The 17,810-nt window shown below is 40.3% G+C and overlaps 1 protein-coding gene across 3 annotated transcripts; it reads right to left on the reverse strand.

Moving 5' to 3' along the window:
• Nucleotides 1-628: 628 nt before the first annotated feature.
• On the reverse strand, nucleotides 629-8,122 carry LOC115685304 (transcription initiation factor TFIID subunit 5). 3 transcript variants are annotated; one of them, XM_056310797.1, is made up of 19 exons: nucleotides 7,737-8,122; nucleotides 6,674-6,755; nucleotides 6,517-6,595; nucleotides 6,187-6,284; nucleotides 6,047-6,103; nucleotides 5,391-5,478; nucleotides 5,188-5,294; nucleotides 4,783-4,890; nucleotides 4,468-4,619; nucleotides 3,805-3,915; nucleotides 3,631-3,700; nucleotides 3,507-3,546; nucleotides 3,265-3,429; nucleotides 3,087-3,163; nucleotides 2,813-2,929; nucleotides 1,846-2,111; nucleotides 1,663-1,758; nucleotides 1,152-1,224; nucleotides 629-1,051 (listed from the first exon to the last, which is right to left on the reverse strand). In XM_056310797.1, the coding sequence occupies exons 1-19, from the start codon at nucleotides 7,949-7,951 to the stop codon at nucleotides 1,001-1,003; spliced, it is 2,052 nt and encodes a 683-aa protein (XP_056166772.1). In that variant the 5' UTR covers nucleotides 7,952-8,122; the 3' UTR covers nucleotides 629-1,000. The 3 variants fall into 3 exon arrangements, with proteins under 3 accessions (XP_056166772.1, XP_056166771.1, XP_056166773.1); XM_056310796.1 differs by having other exon boundaries at nucleotides 6,674-6,758; XM_056310798.1 differs by lacking the exons at nucleotides 629-1,051; nucleotides 1,152-1,224 and adding an exon at nucleotides 1,312-1,503 and having other exon boundaries at nucleotides 6,674-6,758.
• Nucleotides 8,123-17,810: the final 9,688 nt, after the last annotated feature.

Consider the following 17,810-nt stretch of genomic DNA (forward strand, 5'->3'; position numbering starts at 1 on the left):
TCACTAATTTACCTCAATTCACCCGCAAAGGGCCTCGCTCCCCCTCTTTCGAGTTTTGATAACGGGGATTCTTGTTGCTGGTTTTCTAACAACAAATGGAGCTTGTCAAATTTGGCAATTGGGTCGTAAGTCAGCACGAGACATGGCAGTCGGTTAGCGAAGCTGCGTACAGTATCTAGCGTTTAGTTTCCGGAGCATTTACACTTACATCTGCACAGATAATGCACTTCAAAACATGTTCAGGGTGTCTTAAGCTTCTGAATCTGCAACTCCTAACTTTTCTCTCTAGTGGTGTCTTCCAGTGAATACATCGCCTTAAAGCTGTGAATCCCGTGAGATGTACAAGAAGTAAAGGAGAGACCCGGGTCAAAACCCGGTAACTACATGCCTAAACTTCTGCATTCCTACCCGAGATCATGGGAACACGGGCATTTTACTAATCAATCAACAGACGAGTCCTCCTTCCATATTCCTTACTCTACCTTTCATCACCACGTTTTCACTTGTCTTAACATCGACAACGTTCGCATTCCTCGGCTGTGCCAACTATGGTGTAGTTTGTGGCATCCAAACAGCAGTTTTCCTTAAAACGTTTAAGGACAAAAAGACAATCATAGGGCCACTGGAATATAAAATTAGCCGCTTGGTTTTTCTCAGTAATCATTGGGTGGACACATAATAAGAAATTTGCATTCTTCACGTCATAATCTGTCTAATCTACAAACTATTCTTCTTTGCCTTAGTCTGTCTGTAAATCTGTTAAAGGTAGCCTACTACACAATCAAAGATATAGTTGATGGTCCACAGAAGGACAGCATTGAAATCCTTGGGTTATGGCCAAAAAAGTCCATGTGGATGACTCCAACTCCCAAACTCCGCAAGCGGATGTCAGTCAATTGTTGGAAGCTCATGGGTAAGGATAAGGTCAACGGCAAGCCTTTGGGAAGTTAGGCAAAGAGTGCTGATAAAGATCTGATGAGGCTTTCGGCTTGATCGCAGCTCACACCTTTGACAGAGCCCCAGCGGCGAACAGTAAATTTCTACGAGAGAACTGGTCCAAGGATGTGGAACATCAGCAGATTGAGTAAGGCTCAAATGTTCAAATTTTAAAACAGGAAAATAGCTGATTGAGCAAATCCAAGCAAATTTACCTGCAATGTGTACACAGGAGTAGACTTGGTCGGCAAAGTTTTCAGCGATCTTAGTCTGCTTGTGTTTCCGCTTCTGTTGATGCAGGTTAATCAACTTCATCAATCATATCCACACAAAATAAGTCTTGAAAATAAATTGATGCATGTGTGCATGAGTCTCCATATTTTCAAAGTTAAGCTGCAATTATACTCGAGTGATAGCCCAATTTCAGGAGCCTCTACTTAGCACCTAATTTCTCTTATAGACATCCGACAATGTACTTTGGACCACAAATCTCATCCAGACTGTTTGGTGTAGATTCATGATGTGTGGCAATCAGGAAAGTTGGCTCAAAATGCATTCGTCTGAAAACTGATCCTCATATAACTTAGATTGGGGCTTTTAGTTGCTGTATTACCCTTTCAAACAACAGTCGCTACAAAATCTACTACAATATTATTACTTCAAATCATATCAGACCATCTCCCACAAAACAGACACAGAATTTGAAGTCAATAAACTTTAACTTACTTTTCTTCAGTTCTGGGAACTTTTGCGCTTGTAGTAACGTCCCATAGTTTTAATGTGCAATCAGCAGAACCAGATGCAAGAAGAGTACCTTCACAGCTACATTTCATAACCCCGATGTTAAGAAGCAGCCACCTAATAAAGAGGATTGCAAGATGCTAAATTTTCAAGATGTAAAATAAGCACCTGTATGCAAGAGTCCAGACGCAAGATGTATGACCCATTAAAGGCGTAATGCATCGCCCACTCGAAAGGTCCCACATCATGATAGTGCCATCTTCATCTCCAGAAGCCATGTAACGACCTTCGGGTGACATAGCCACAGACAGAATCATACTCCTGTGGCCGATAAAAATGCGTACGCATTCTCCGCTTGCTACATCCCACAGTCGAACTGTTTTATCGGAAGAACCAGTGGCAATGTAGTTGCAGTTGGGATGCCATTGAACACACTGAAACAATAATTTGCATTATATAACATCTTCTTTAGAACCGCCAATTACTGTGAGGATCTAAATATTCCCAAAAGATATGCATGTCCAGAAACATGATTATGTCTCACCACCGTAAAAATTTCGCACAAATCTTCAATCTTAATAATGTTCTTCAGTTAACATTATCAAAATACCTTTTAGAGAGCATTCCTCAGATCTCCTATCTTAAGGACAGAAACACTGTGCCTAAGTCTGACACTGGGTGGAGATAAACAGGCTATTTCTGTTTTTCATTCGTTACAGAAGCATGGAACAAGGATGAGAACCTACATAAAATATTGGATAAGTGGGCTTTTTATGGGGAATGACACTGACTTCTCCCAGACAATGCTAATCCATCAATTTACTATTCGTCTATCAGCTTAGATAATCTAATGGTTTAATAAACTTACTAGCAAAATGTAGGAGAGTGGGACCTGACTTTAAAGTGCAGCTATTTTCATCCATGCTTACAAAGCAACTAATTAGTATCAATGCATCGAAAGAAATTCTTGTTTTTATGTTGATTCATCTGATTTGTTGGTTGAACGGAATCGTGTATGCGAATTAAAAAATGCCCAAATTTATGATTTCACGCACCAGTCTGTACCGAAAACACTGAACAACCACAGTGACTACATTCAGATACGTGAAACGTAAAATCATTAAAGCCTACTCACATCAACATCAGACAAGTGTCCTGCCATTATCCTCAAGGGCTGAATTCTGTCCATAGACCATAGCCTTGCTGTTCTGTCATGTGAAGAGCTGGCAAAGTAATGCCCTGCTGGACTAAACTGAAACAGAAGAGGATAGAAACAAATCAGATCTACTTTGCTTTTTGACATGAGATAGAGCACAAACAGTAACACAGTAGCATAATCTCTATCAGCATGAGATGGAACAAATTTTGAGGAGGTAGCTTAAGGAATATGTGGAACCAAGATGCCTTGCCTGAACATCCCATACAGGGTAGTTGTGGCCCTTGTAACACACAAGATTAGCATTCAGTTTTGTGCTCCATAACCGAACTGCGATATCAAAAAATCCACCAATTAGAAGTCTCTAAAAATTGTTAACCAGGAAAAGGCTGAATAATAGAAAGCTGGACGCATATATGAGGACAGCATACTTGTAGAGTCAGCTGATGAGGTGAGAATAAAATCACCCAAAGGACTAAAAGTGGCAGAATGGATAGGGCCTGAATGACCCTGGTACAGGGTGTAAGATCTCCTCCCACCATTTGGCCCCACTACCTGTTCACTATTAGTGGTATCATTTTCACCCTGCAACATAGCTGATACCGGCACTCTTTAGTACCCTGACCACAGTGCCGGAGAACCAAAAAACTGTAAAGTGTTTAAACCAACTTACAAGTACCAGACTGCTGCCCAAGCTTTGCCATGTCCCAAACCTACGGAAGCACAATTATATGCTAGCAAAATTAGGATGAGAAGTAACAGCTTGCTATCTTTAGCATTAAGAAATTAGGAACAACCTTCAACGATGAGTCTGAAAATCCACCAGCGACCAAAGAGCCATCTTGGGATATTGATGAACAATTTAAGCTGAAACATCATTCAGCATAGTCGAACATGTGAGCGCACATGAAGCGCAATGTACAGGACACTCTCAATTTGGAGGGACTAAGCTAACATTGCCATGCACATACCTATTATGCGTATTGATAAATGTATAAAAGCTGACAGACGGCAGCGCCGAATTATTCAATTGCACCCGGTTTCTCAAGTCTTCGAGTATGGATTGTTCAACCTCTATTGGCCTGAAGAAGTAAATAGAATATTCAATGGCAAGCGGGAGGAAGGAATGTCAACATCAGGCAGACAACTTTGGTTTCAATCCCCAAGTTCCACTCTTTAGCTCATGTCCTCGAAAAAATGCATCATGTGAAGTCCATAATGAATAAGTGCGAAAAACTATTATGTGAGGCTCTCTACAGGTTCTCCCCCATCATAATGCATACACTTAAAACGATACTCAATGACAGGTACTATTTCCTCCGATAATTCGAGGAGATGCTTGGTGTCTTGATGGAAATAGAAAACTTGACCAGCTCTCCAGTCCGAGATTTTAATACATAAGTAATCCTTGCATTTCTTTCTCAAGCTCTCTTCTTCTTTCAATTTCTTCGTTTGCCTCTCTTCTTTTATTGATTAGGACCGACCTTTCTTGCATCATCCATTTAACAGGACCACTATGTAGCAGAATAAATCTCTCCAATTAGACACCCCAGGAATTCAGTGACTTGATGATAGACACATCAATCCAGCTACATAATGAGAAATGAAACTTGACAAGGGGCTTTGGAAAGTACATTACTGGCAAAGCAAGCTCTGGTTTGACTCGTGGCGCCACAGATACAACATTAGGCTCTGGGCGCATATTTTTCCCGGCTGGACCTGCACCCTTGTCCTTTTTTGACTTTTTGACTGAAGTACTTTGCTTTCCCCCTTCTCCTGACCTTTTCTGAAACATAAAGGCACATTAGTACCAAGTACAAGAATAATTCAAGATTTGGCAGCTAACACTAAGCAACTGAATGCGTGTTGTTGTAGTTTGAAGGTTGAAATCAGATGGGATGGTTGGCATATCCACACAAGCATGGACTAAAATAACAGAAGATGGATACCTTAATGTCATCCGACTCTCCCTCTTTGGTTTCTCCATCGGCCTTCTCAGATTCTAAAAGTGAATTTCCCGCCTTCTCCAAGCGATCCTCCAAAGAATCTTCAAGCAACTACATTCAATGTACAATAACCGTAACGGCTTTCTTCAGATCCATTAAAGGACTTACTCCAATCAACAATTAAAATTACTTTTCTTGTTATTTATATTTGTGATAATTTTCTTGTTAAATGTCAAAGACAGTTGACCAGAGGTGACATCTGATGGATGACAAGCAAAATGATAAATTGCAGCCAATGCCAACCTCCGTTGATAATCAAAACAGATAAAGTTGAGTGATATTGCACAAAGACAGCACATAAACAAAGTACAGGGACGGGCAAACAACTCAAATGCATTATTAACTGACCCCCCAGTGTATCTCTTTGTGACTTGCTTGATTAGCAGCATCCTCGATGGGAAACATCATTTCTACGCCAACATCCTCGGAAATAGACATGGGCTGTCCGGGGGTAACTGCAAACGTTTGAAACCGAAATGCACAAGAGAGTAATTACATTACATCTTGGAGAAAATATGAGTTCTCACTGTGTTCAAGGGTTTGGAGTTTACCTTGGAAGTTTATATGCTCATTAATGATTCCAAGCATCGTCATGGATGGTGTCTTGTGAAGATATTGAAGTAGAAGGTCATAGGAGTACTGAGAAAACAGACATAAGATGTCTCAGCTTCACTGATGAAACAACTAATTATGGTTCAGCAAACCTGGATCGGTCTAATCCTTCTCTTTGCAAAAAAATTGTACTTATAATGCATCAGTTGAGCAAAAGACCACATAAATGTGTCACATCAAGAAGCATTTTAACTTGTCTTTACAGAATAGTATAGGTGACAAATACATATACGACATTGCAAACCTAGGCCACTCTCAAATGAATTAAGTATTTAATTTTCCATGATAGAGGCCTTCAGGAAATATGTGGCCCATGACTTCTGCTTAGATGAATAAAAGTATTGAGCTACCAATCTCGACCAAAAATGTGCCCGCAACCAGACTATTCTCAACAATAGCCAACAAATTCATTATATGAACATCCATAAAAATCTAAAGTAGGGTGCAAAATCAACTAATTAGTGTAACATCCACCATTTCTATGCTACAATTGATCATGAAGATTCATAAGAAATCAACAGATTGAGCAATTTCTTCCATTTTGCACATTGAAACTTTCACAATGAATTAGTGGGGCGTATGGACAATGAATTACCTGACATATCTTGATGTTAGCTTTTTTGTGCCTAAGATAATGGGCAAATTCCATCTCCTATGAGAGATAAAGAGTACCTCTTAGCGACTAATATCATATAAAGATTGAATATGAGATAAGTTTTCTAAATCTGTTATAACCTCCAAATGAGATGGGGAAAGGACGCCTTCCAACTTCAAAAGGTCTGCGGAGTGCATCATCACATGGTCATCGCGGAAGCTATTGAAAAAGGTTCGAGCTGGAAACATCAACAGTAGAATGTGAAATGCATGTGGATGAGGAGACTAAAGAGGCAGACACGAAGCCTAACAACCCCATTGCACAGCGGAAAACAGAAGAACCAATTTATAGATATATAATGAGAGAGAGAGGAGGAGGAGGAGGAGGAGGAGGAGGAGGAGGAGGAGGAGGGAAACCATGCAACTTTCTGCGTAAGAGCCAACAATGAGGAACAGAAAGAGAGAACGTACCTTCTTGAATATGTCCTTGTGCAACCAAATCCATAAAACAATGAATGAATACTGGATAAAGAATACGCAGCAACTCATGCTGCACAATTTAACAACATGCATTTACAAAATGAAAATAAGGGAAGCTTAAATAAAAGCTATCCAAAAAAGGTATGACCTTGTACGAATCAAGGGAGCCGTGCGCCCACATCCTTAGTTTGCTATATCCATCATGGTATCGCACTGGACTGCTCACAGACCTACTAAGACAAAAGCATCTATAATTAGTGGAAACTTGGAGAGTGTGGACTTATGAGATGAAATGCCTTGCCTCCTATGATTCTACAAATTCTCACTTCAACTATACATATATTCCATTTCACAGTTGTCAACTTTTAAGTAGTAAGAATAAGCAAAAGAAGCGGCTAACTACGGATCCTGATGTAGCCTTCATCATGTCATTGCGAAAAATCATGCATCCTCAGAAAAGGCAAACAGTCAAGTCAGTATCTTTCCAATAAGAACTATCACCGAGTAAGTATCTGTAGAGGGCGCTCTCGTGATCTTGCCTCAGCGATTGAGCTAGAAAACCAGGCTTGTGATTTTGAACACACACACAGTGCCAAGTGTGTACATTGAATTCGATCTTCTTTTTCGGTCAGGTACTACTATGAAGAAAGAGAGATGTATAGATGAGCTTCACCAAAACGGGCATCCATAGTTGCTATCCCGATTCAACTTAGCCGCTTATTCAATCCTTTTTAATCCGCACAAAAGTTTAAAAATTTCTTCATCTTAGATACCTTAAAGTTTAAGTTGTTCATCCACTGATCCCTGTAGAGCGACTAACACTCAGGTCTTTCGCATGTTCATGCATTGTCAAGACCCATCACATGATTATCTGCATAAATTGGCTCGTACCACTGATGGCAACTTCCTAGGCCCAAGCAAAATATGTTCTTTTCCCTTTTTCAACAGGGTTCAAGTTCCTAAACACTAACAGAACGCAACAAATACAGCTCAAATTGAATGGAAAGCAGGAAAAAGATAACATCAGCAATCCATCCTATAATTACATCGAACGAGCACCACAGACAGAAGCAGTCCTCACGGGACACCACAAATTCGAGAGCCAAAACACGGCAAAGGTGCAATCTTTCGTGTCTCCAACACGCACACGCACATCCTACAACGGCATAAACGAAAGAGGCTACCGCAAAAACAAAAAAAGGGGGCATTACTCGGTGAAGGAGAGGACGAGCTTGGCGATCTCGGGGTCGGCAAGCGAATTGCCGCCGCGGTCGCCGCCGGCCTTTCTACTCGGCGGCTGCTGCTGCGGCTGCTGCTGCTGCTGCTGGCGCTGCTGGAGCTCCTCTTGGAAAGCGAGCTCGGCTTGCTGGAAACCCTTCTTCCTCAGATACGACGTCACGAGCTTCGCCACGTCCTCCTCGTCCATTTGCTTCCCGCGCTTCCCGAGAGAGGACGGCTGGATCTCCTAGCGGCGGCCGTCCGGTGCGCAGAAGCTTCGTGCGGGGGCAGCTGCTGCCGCTGCTGAGTGTTTTCCGGATGCAGAAAAATCGAAACTTTGCCAGCAATGGAGGAGGGAAGAGGACGAGGACGACCTGGGTTTTGCTCTGCTGAACGAGAAAAGGCGATGGTCAGGAGCACGAAGCCGTTGGCCGCGAAAACGGCGGCGTTTCGGCGAGGGGAGCCCATCGGCCCAATTTGGCATGGAGCAGGCCCAATGCGAAGCTTTTGAAAGTACAAAAGCGAGGATGTGTGTTTGGGCGGGACAACTTTTCCTCCTAAAACTTTCCATGTTTCAAGCCCACCGATGAATCGTCTTGGGTAATACCATTCAAAATCACGAACCGGTACCCATGACACATTTACCTTAAAACAAAAAAATCACAAACCAGTACCCTCCTGACTCAAATCTACCCTATGTTAGCATTCCGTCTAATATCGAAATAAAATTCATACGGTGTCATCATCACACGTAGATTTTCCGGGCATGAATCTGTCACTCGCCACGTCGGATCCATCTTGCAATTATCTGCCACGTGTAGTGATACGCATGCATTTTAAGGGGATATTGGACGGGATGCTAACGGAGGGTGGATTTAGATCGAGGGTATCGGATTGAGATTTTAATAGGACGAAAATTAATTTCGGGGTGAATCTGTAGATTCTTAATGTTATTAATCCTAGATATGTCTTTATGCATGCTACAGTCTCTATAATAGACGCTGCTTTACTTTACCTAGTAAAAGATTAGGCAATATATTCTTGTGTGTAATGGATTTGGAGAGTGTGTAAATGTTTTATGCTTCTTGTTCGACGGAAAGATTTCCGAAAGGAATGGCACAGGCTATCCTAGAAACGAAAGCAAATCGTCCATCATTAGCAGATCACCTATATGTACATCCATCGCCACTCATTAATCTACTTTCCGAGAGTAATGTCTCATGATTTTTGGGACCTAAACTGATATTGTCTTGTTAATCTCAACATCTACCCAGCTCTTGATTCTTTCGTAACATTTTAAAGGAAAGAACAAGGATGGCTTGCTTGCTTGCTTGTCTAGTGGGTTCAGTAGGACCACGTGTGGACATAATTTCTTCAAGAAAATGGGAGGGAAAAGGAGCATATACTTGACTTCATGGGATATTTTTACGTATCTAAATGAACTTTATAGACACAACTGTCGAATGGGCAGACAAGAAAAAAACGTCCATCCTTTGCCCAAATAATGTATATCTTGACCCGATCAAGACTTCGCGATGGCTCATTTCCTTGCCACAAATAATGCATCTCGTGACTCCGTCAAGACTTTGGCGATGGCGCTTTCGCTTGTAGCTAGCCTCCACAAGCAAAACGTAATGTGAACTGATGCTCAAAAGTTAAGAAGATACGCAACTTCAAAAGAGGAAAATGGCAAAAGCGGGTTAGGTTAAGATGGTGATGTAACATCTTCTGGCGTCACCAGCCGCTACGCATTTGATAAAGCTCATCGTTTCAGACGGCAAAGCATGACCTTTCCACACGGAAGATGAGCACGTGGGGGACTCCTCGAAAGTGTCCACGGAAAAATGGCTGGGAAATTCTTGGATTGACTTCGCGCGAATTCATCAAGTCCTTCAGATCACATCGCTTTTAATTGTCTAAACCCCAGATCATTTGGCAGTATACCATCAATCATCAATCAATCATTTTCATAATTCCCAGCTGGCTTCTGTTTTTCTTTGCCCGCTGTAATGGTCCGCAGCAAAAGTAGGAAAAGAGCGAATTTTGGGACTGAAGAAAATCACAGCATTTTGAGGACCGCACGCAAGGTATTCTCACACGCATGCGCAGATCATTGGCAACTTTAGTCTAAAGATTTCAGGGTAATCAATGATACTGCCTGAATAAATCCCAAAGTGTTTTATGATTCGACGGTGCTAAATTATATCTCAAATTTGAGCTCGGTTCGTTAAAAGATTTTGATTTGCTCAAACTAATGTTTCTTCAAGTTTGATCGTGAAAAGCTCTTTCGCTAAAGACAAAATAAGTGGCACGATTATTTTATAATATCTACTTCACGGGTGGGGTCAAGAGGGTTAAAAAGGACAATGAAATAAAGCAAAATATAGGTTTTCTTTTGCTTCCCTTGTTCTTTCATGAAGTAGCCGCCAGTGGGTTTTCCTCAAAAGAGACGTTGCACACTAAAAGACTCTTCTTAGAACCCGCACGAGCGTATGAAATGCTTTTGGATTCAGCTGCACGGTTGTGAACAGTAGCTTAAACATATGGTGATTTGTGTTGCGAGTTTTACATCCAATTATAAACACTTTGGATTTGAATATAATTTAGGTGTGGAAAACACTTGAGCATATGAGTTATTATAACTCTGATTCTCCGATTGATTATTTGTTACTGGCTCTTCACGTAAAATAGATACCGACACTTGGATCAAAATACGTAAATATTCAGTGTCCTTTATTTTTCCTGGTTTATTTCTCTGGTTCTCTTGCATTTATTTAATTGCAAGATCTTGTTAGTTTCCGCATTAAATTTATAGCAATGGTATAAGAGCTTGATGATAGAATAATTATGGATTTTGATTTGGGGCTTTTGCTTGTCTGATTATTATCTAGAAATTCTGCTGTTGCAATTATGTTTAGAGCAAAAGTAGAAATTGAGAAGTTTAACGGCAACAACAACTCAGAGTTATTAAAAACTTAAGGTTTGGCTGAAGCATTGGAAAGCAAGGATCAATTATGATGCCGAAAATGACATGTTAATGAGGAAGGCAAGGAGCATAATCCCGTTGAATCTATCGGATGATATGTTAATAGAGTTGGTCAAGGAGAATGATATCGTAGCGTTATGGGCGAAATTTCAGGTACTATATATAACGAAGGGTTTGAACAATCGCTTATATACTGTTTTAGTTTAGATGCACTGAAGGTATGTCTATCAGATTCCGCCTAGATGAATTTAATAAACCATAATGAATTTAAAGAATGCCAGTAAAATCCTTGATGATGATGAACATGGCATGATGTTGTTGGCTTCTTTACTAGATATATATGAGCACTTTAATGACTTACTGCTACAAAGACATATTACAATTACCTCGGAAGAGGTAAAGTTTACATTGTTCTCTAAGGAGTGGCAAAAAAAATTGCAAGATGACAATCTAACGCATGATATAGGGTGGGGACTAGAGATTTGAGGTAGAGATCAATATCATGGGTCTAGTAGCAACAGAGGTAAAAGTATGTCAAAGTCACGCTATAGAAAGTCCAATGAATGCATGAAGTGCTTTGAGTGTCATGAGGAAGGCACATTAGGAGAGATTGTCCAAAACTGAAAAATAAAGAAACAGTGTGACGAATGTTGCCGAAGAGATCACTAATGATGAGGCCATGATTCTTGAAGTAAAATCATAGGCAACCATTTTGGTGTGACTACTAGTTCGCTAATGATGGATTGTGGTGTCAGTATTGAGAAGGAGTTTCAAGTGGAGACTTCAAAGACCTTTGAGGTAACAAAGGTTGAGACTGCAGATGAGGCTGCGGTTCTTGAAGTTGATGATAGCGAACAACTAGTAGAGCTGCCGCACGCTATAGCCTTATGCAAGGAGAGAAGGCAAATTAAACCACCGGTTTGTTATGGTTATACATATATTGCTTAGGGATTGACAATAGGTGACGAGGTAGAGAAAAATGAGCCTTTGCCTTACTCTGAGGCGATTGCTAATAGTGAGTCGTCTAAGTGGTTAGGGGCTATGAGCAAAGAGATGAAATCACTCCATCGAAATCAGATATAGGAGTTGGTCAAGGTACCCAAGAGCAAAAAAATTGTTGGAAGCAAATGGGTTTATAAATGGAAGGTGGGCATTCTTGGTGTTGAGGCAGCAAGATATAAGGCGAAACTTGTTGCGAAGAGGTATACACAACGGAGGACATTGCTACGATAAGGTGTCCTCTCATGTGGTAAGACATATTTTTATTCGTTTATTACTTGCCTTAATTGTTGCACAAGATCTCGAGTTAGAGAAGGTGGATGTAAAAATGGCGTTTCTTCATGGTGAGTTGGAGGAGTGGATTTATATTAGGCAGCCTAAGGGATTTGCTATGACAATGTTTATTTGTTAAAGAAATTTTTGTATAGACTGAAATAATATCATAGGTAGTGTTATAAGCGTTAAGGCTAGTTAGGACTATTCGAAGAGTTAGTTTGATATCTGTGTTTACTTTAAGAAATTGGAGGACGAGTCTTTGATATATGTTATTATATGTTGATGACATATTAATAGCCGTTAAGAAAATGTTTGATATTGATGTGTTGAAGAGGCAGTTAAGTGTTGAGTTAGAAATGAAAGATTTAAATGTTGCAAATAAAATTTTGGGGATGGAAATTTTGCATGATAAATGCGGTTGTTTTATGTTTGTCTAAAAAAAAATATATTAAGAATGCAGTTAGCAAAATCTATGAGTACATCATTAACAAAGTTATTACCGCAGATTGAGAAAGAGGAGGAACATATGTTCTGTGTTCCTTATTCTAGTGCAATGAGTAATATTATGTATGTACTAGGCTTGACATTTCACAAATTATGAACGTAGTTAGTTATTACATGAAGTGTCTTGGTAAATCTCATTAGGAAGTTGTGAAGTGTATCCTCAGATATTTAAAGAGGACAACATACATTGATTTATTGTATTGGAGGGACGAAAATGGTGGTGAGACCATAAGGTATGTACATTCGGATTACGCAGGCGACTTGGATGAGTTCAGGTCTTTAGCAGGGTACGTGTTTATGCTGGCAAGTGGTGCTGTGAGTTGGAAGGCATCCTTACAGTGTGACGCCCCAGAACGTCACGCGCAACACGTACAAATTAATATTATTAATAAATTGGCCAGTGGAAGTCAAAGTCTAAACAAGTTTTGTTAAAATACTTTTGCTTCTCATTAACAACACTTGTGAGAATTACAAGTCCAGACAATACATCATAAAATCACAAAGAACAAACATCTGGGTAGGTCGAGGTTGCCTATCTCCATGATACAATTTACTCCAAAGACGGCCCGCACAAAAGTGGACTTTACAACGAGTCATAGATGTCGTCGCCTTCATATCAACCAAAATCCCGCATCAACCCATATAGTAGATATACATCTAGTACAAACTATATCCGCCCTCGGGACAAGCATATCAACGTACCGGCATTCATAGTATTTAGGGAAAAACCAGCAAGCATTGGTAGCGGATTGTCCATTCCTACATGTCTGAAAAATAATGGGATGAGCCGAGCCCAGTAAATGAAATCTCTAGTTTTAAGTTAGGAAAATTAGCTTACCACTTCACCTAGCATAAACCACATACATGCATAATAAACAGTATGCATAGAATTCGAATGCATGTTATACCTTTACCGTTTGGATGTGCCACAAAGTCTGAGCAATGCAACATTTCACAATACTTTCACTCAACCACAAGCATATGAAGTAAAACATTCATGCTCATGTGATTAGGTTCATTACTTCATCCTCCCGAACACTCCCGGGGCATCTCAACTCTGAGGCATCCTGGCACACACCCGGGGCATCCCGACCTACGGGGCATCTCGACTCCCGAGGCATCCCGAAACACTCTCTGGGGCATCCCGACTTACGGGGCATCCCGACACACGGGGCATTGTCACACACCACTAAATGGGCGACGGAATTAATATTATTCCCATGCAAGTCATGTCAACCAAGTATTTGCATGCATAAATCCACTTTGGCCCGTCCCATACCGAGCTATCACGGTTTTGTACTTTAAAATCATGAAATGCATCATCCGAGCAATTAAATATGAAGCAATACATTTCAAACTCAGAAGCAAACTCAGCTCATAAGCAAATTCGGGTTCAGAAGCAAATTCGGTCATTAGAGGTAAGTTCGGATCATCAGAAGCAAAATCGGATTGGTCATCAGAAGAAAATTCGAGTCATTAGAAGTAAGTTCAGACTCAGAAGGAAGTTCAGAAGCAAAATCGGTTCGGTCATCAGAAGCGGGTTCAGACTCAGAAGCGGGTTCAGACTCAGAAATGAATTCAGATTCAGAAGCGGGTTCAGACTCAGAAGTGAATTCAGACTCAGAAGCGGGTTCAAACTCAGAAGCAAGTTCAGACTCAGAAGCAAGTTCAGACTAACAAGGCTAAAGTTTGAATGATAAAGTCCGAGCAGTAAAGTCTGAGCGGTAAACTCTGAAGTAAAGTCTGAGCGTAAGGTCTGAAGGTAAAGTCTGAACAGTTTAAAAAGTATACAGAACCAGATTTTTGACAGTAAAGTCTAAGCAGTTCCAAAGATATACAGAATCATCATTCATACTCACATAATATACTCCACTTTCAGTAAAACGATTTTCTACCCTTTTTAAACATACATAAACCAATAAGAAGAATGCAACAATCACCTCAAAGATAACACTTACACGTTCAGATTTAATCGTTTCACTTGCCGATTTTCACCATACTTTAAGGAAACAAATCACATTCATTTGAACGTGCACAAAACCAGCAAAACAGATTCAACCATCATCACAACCTCACTATTGCACATCAAAATAACCTTTCTCAAGCAACCAAGTTAAAAGTGTCAGTAGATTTACTTAGCTTAAATCTAGAGTTTTCACTTACCTTGTGCAGAATTTGAACACCCAAAAGTTAAAGCTCTCTTAGAAATTCTAGATCGGTGATGGTGAAGGTAAAAAGTGAGGAAGGGAGTTACGATTTGGTAAAATTTTCCTTCGGTGATACCCAGATAAATGAAATAGAGGAGTAGACGAAGGGGTGGATAATTATAATGCACTCACAGGTGGCATCTTCTTTTCCTATCATGGCCAGGTGTAAGAAATCAGGAAAGGAGTGGTGGCCAAGGAAAATGATTACTTAGGCTAGGTGTCTAGCTAGACAGAAGCTGGCTTAAAGGGGACAAATGGCATTCGGTCAACCTTTCCTTCAATAGTCACGTGAGAGAAGAAGAGTCCAGAAGAGATATTTTGAGAGAATATCTCCCCCCTTTCCTTAACGGCAAATTAGAATAAAAAACTAACACTACTTAACCAAAATTAACCAATAATAATAATACCTACTAAATTCCCAAAACAACGGTAATTTAATTAATACCGCACTACGATTATCGCACACAACAACGTTTAAGATTTTAACTACGACGAGCTCGGGGTGATTACGTTTCCGAATCCGCGCTTCGCGATTTACAATCCAACAACGATTTTTACGCGTCCGCACGAATATTAACTTAAATAATACTTAGCTTTATAATCCAAATACCATCTTCGAACATATAAAATTCCCAACGTCAATTACTTATTGTTACGAAATTTTCGGATGTCACATACAGGACTACATTTCCTTATTTTCGACTGAGGCAGAATACATGGCACTGACTTTTATAGCGAATGAAGGGATATGGCTAAGGGGCTTACTTTTGGACTTTGGCTTTAAGCAGAAAAGTGTTATACACTGTGATAACCAATGGACGATATATCTAACATATAACTTGATTTATCACGAGGTAACAAAGCATACTAACATCAAGTACCATCTCATCCAAGATGTCTTAGAGAGGGTATGGTTGATGTGAAAAAGATTACAACAGTGGAGAACCTTGCACATATGAAGACTAAGCATGTTCCTTTGGCGAAACTATAATTGGCGTCTATAGAGAGTGAGTGCCAGTTGGGGGGTTGGGAGAGCAGCATAAAAGATGAGCACTATGAGTTGGCTTTCAACATCGAGCCAAGATGGAGAATTGCTAAATTATGTCTCGAGTTTAAGTCGTGTACGAAGTCCGATCCATTGGAAGATTTTGATTTGTTACATAATTATGTGTCTCCAAATTTGATCCCGAAAAGCTCTTTCACTACAAGATAAAATAAGGGGTACACTTATTTTATAATATCTATTTCACATGTGGGGTCAAGAGGGTTAAAAAAGAAAAGGAAATAAAGTAACATATAGGTTTTCTTTTGCTGCCCTTATTCTTTCATAAAGTAGCCGCTAGTGGATTTTCCTTGAAGAGATACTGCACAGTGAAGACTCCTCTTAGAAATCGCACAAAAGGACGAGCGTACAGAGTGCTTTTGGGTTTAGCCGTACGGTCATGAACAGGAGCTTAAACACACGGGAATTTGTGACGCGAGTCTAATTAAATTGTTTATTTATAAATACTTTGGGTTTGAGTGTAATTTAGCTGTTGTTAAATGCTTGAGCACATGAGCTATTATAATTCTAATTCTTCGATTGTAGTGAATTTTTTGCTACAGGCTCTCCCTATAGAGTAGGTACAGACACTTTGAACAAATCACGTAAATCTATGTCATTTATTGTTCCTTGTTCATCTCTCTGGTTCTCTCGAATTGATTAAATTGCAAGATTCTGTTAGTTTTCGCATTAATTTTACAAATGGAATAATAAGTGGCTACCTTTCAACATACAATGTGCTCATTGAAAGGGCATTTTTTTAAGCTAAAAATACGGTTCACGTAAAGAAAGGCATGTTTTTAGCTAAAAATACATATCCCCAATATTTATCGGTATCTTGAACTCCACAAAGAATCTCGTGGATCTTTGCAGTTGCTAAGTTCGGTTTGCTATCACGGTCTGTTCCGAGAGGAGATCATGGGTGAAAGGTGTGTTGGCACTAGTTGGCGATGAATGGAGATTCGGGTTGAGACGTCTTAATGTAGAAAGATAGTTGAATTAATGGGAGCGCTAATACTGAGCTCACACGTAATGTGATAGATTGTTGAGATGCACGTGTATGTTACGTTAAAAATATCCGGTATTGGAGAATTGATATGATATTAAGTGGTTAATATATATCTTAATTAACTCATATTTCGTTGGCTTAAGCTTTTAAATGAAGTCTGGCCCAACTAGATATGTTCATAGGCTCGGATTTGAATTTCCTCTTGTCAATTTCCCTAGGTGAATTTATTGAGTTTCTGCTGCGCGCTCTCGACACTAAATATTGGTGCATTACCTATTACTTCACAAGTTCTTTATTGTCAAGGAACTTAGATTGTTGACAATAAGAGGTAGCTGCCTATCGCAAGGAGAGGTTGGTCTATAGTAGCCGGCATTAAAAAAAATCATGCATTCCACTGAGTGGCGGCGCTTGTCCCTGATTGCGGCGGTTGGCGATAACGAGGGTCCCGGGGGTGGCGACAAGGACAACCTACGACTAATAGTGGTAAGTAGCACATTTAAAAACTATTAGCTAAGTGAATTCCAAAATTGAAATCCTAGAAATCAAAATCTTTAGCTCGAAAGTCAAGCGTGCTTGTTTTGCTCCACCGAAAGAGGTTGGTCTATAGTAGCCGGCATTAAAAAAAATCATGCATTCCACAGAGTGGCGGCGCTTGTCCCTAATTGCGGCGGTTGGCGATAACGAGGGTCCCAGAGGTGGCGACAAGGACAACCTACGACTAATAGTGGTAAGTAGCACATTTAAAAACTATTAGCTAAGTGAATTCCAAAAATTGAAATCCTAGAGATCAAAATCTTTAGCTCGAAAGTCAAGCGTGCTTGTTTTGCTCCATCGAAAAAAGCATGCTTTGCCAATCATTCTCGACGTTAGGCAGGTGGCGCGTGGAAATGCAAGATCGTGTTTCACGCAAATAGCGCGACCTCGACAGGTGCGAGCAATCGCGATCCAAAGGGCGGACAGATTCACTCGTGGCTAAGGAAGGCCGAAAACATGGCGTGGTGTGATGATGACGACGTCATCCGCGCTGACGCGTGATCGTGGACG

This window comes from Syzygium oleosum, unplaced genomic scaffold (assembly GCF_021117445.2).
Source record: "Syzygium oleosum isolate NSW1041296 unplaced genomic scaffold, Sole_v2.1 Sole_v2.04, whole genome shotgun sequence".
Lineage (NCBI taxonomy): Eukaryota > Viridiplantae > Streptophyta > Magnoliopsida > Myrtales > Myrtaceae > Syzygium > Syzygium oleosum.

Bases quoted from the DNA above. Each gene is read 5' to 3' on its own strand.
- LOC115685304 (XM_056310796.1), bottom strand. From the start codon at position 7,951: ATGGACGAGGAGGACGTGGCGAAGCTCGTGACGTCGTATCTGAGGAAG. The intron at 6,104-6,186 runs GTTATAACAGAT...TATCTCTCATAG, and splicing joins TTTCCCCATCTCATTTGGAG to GAGATGGAATTTGCCCATTA. The intron at 3,701-3,804 runs GTATGTGCATGG...ATGATGTTTCAG, and splicing joins TTTATCAATACGCATAATAG to CTTAAATTGTTCATCAATAT.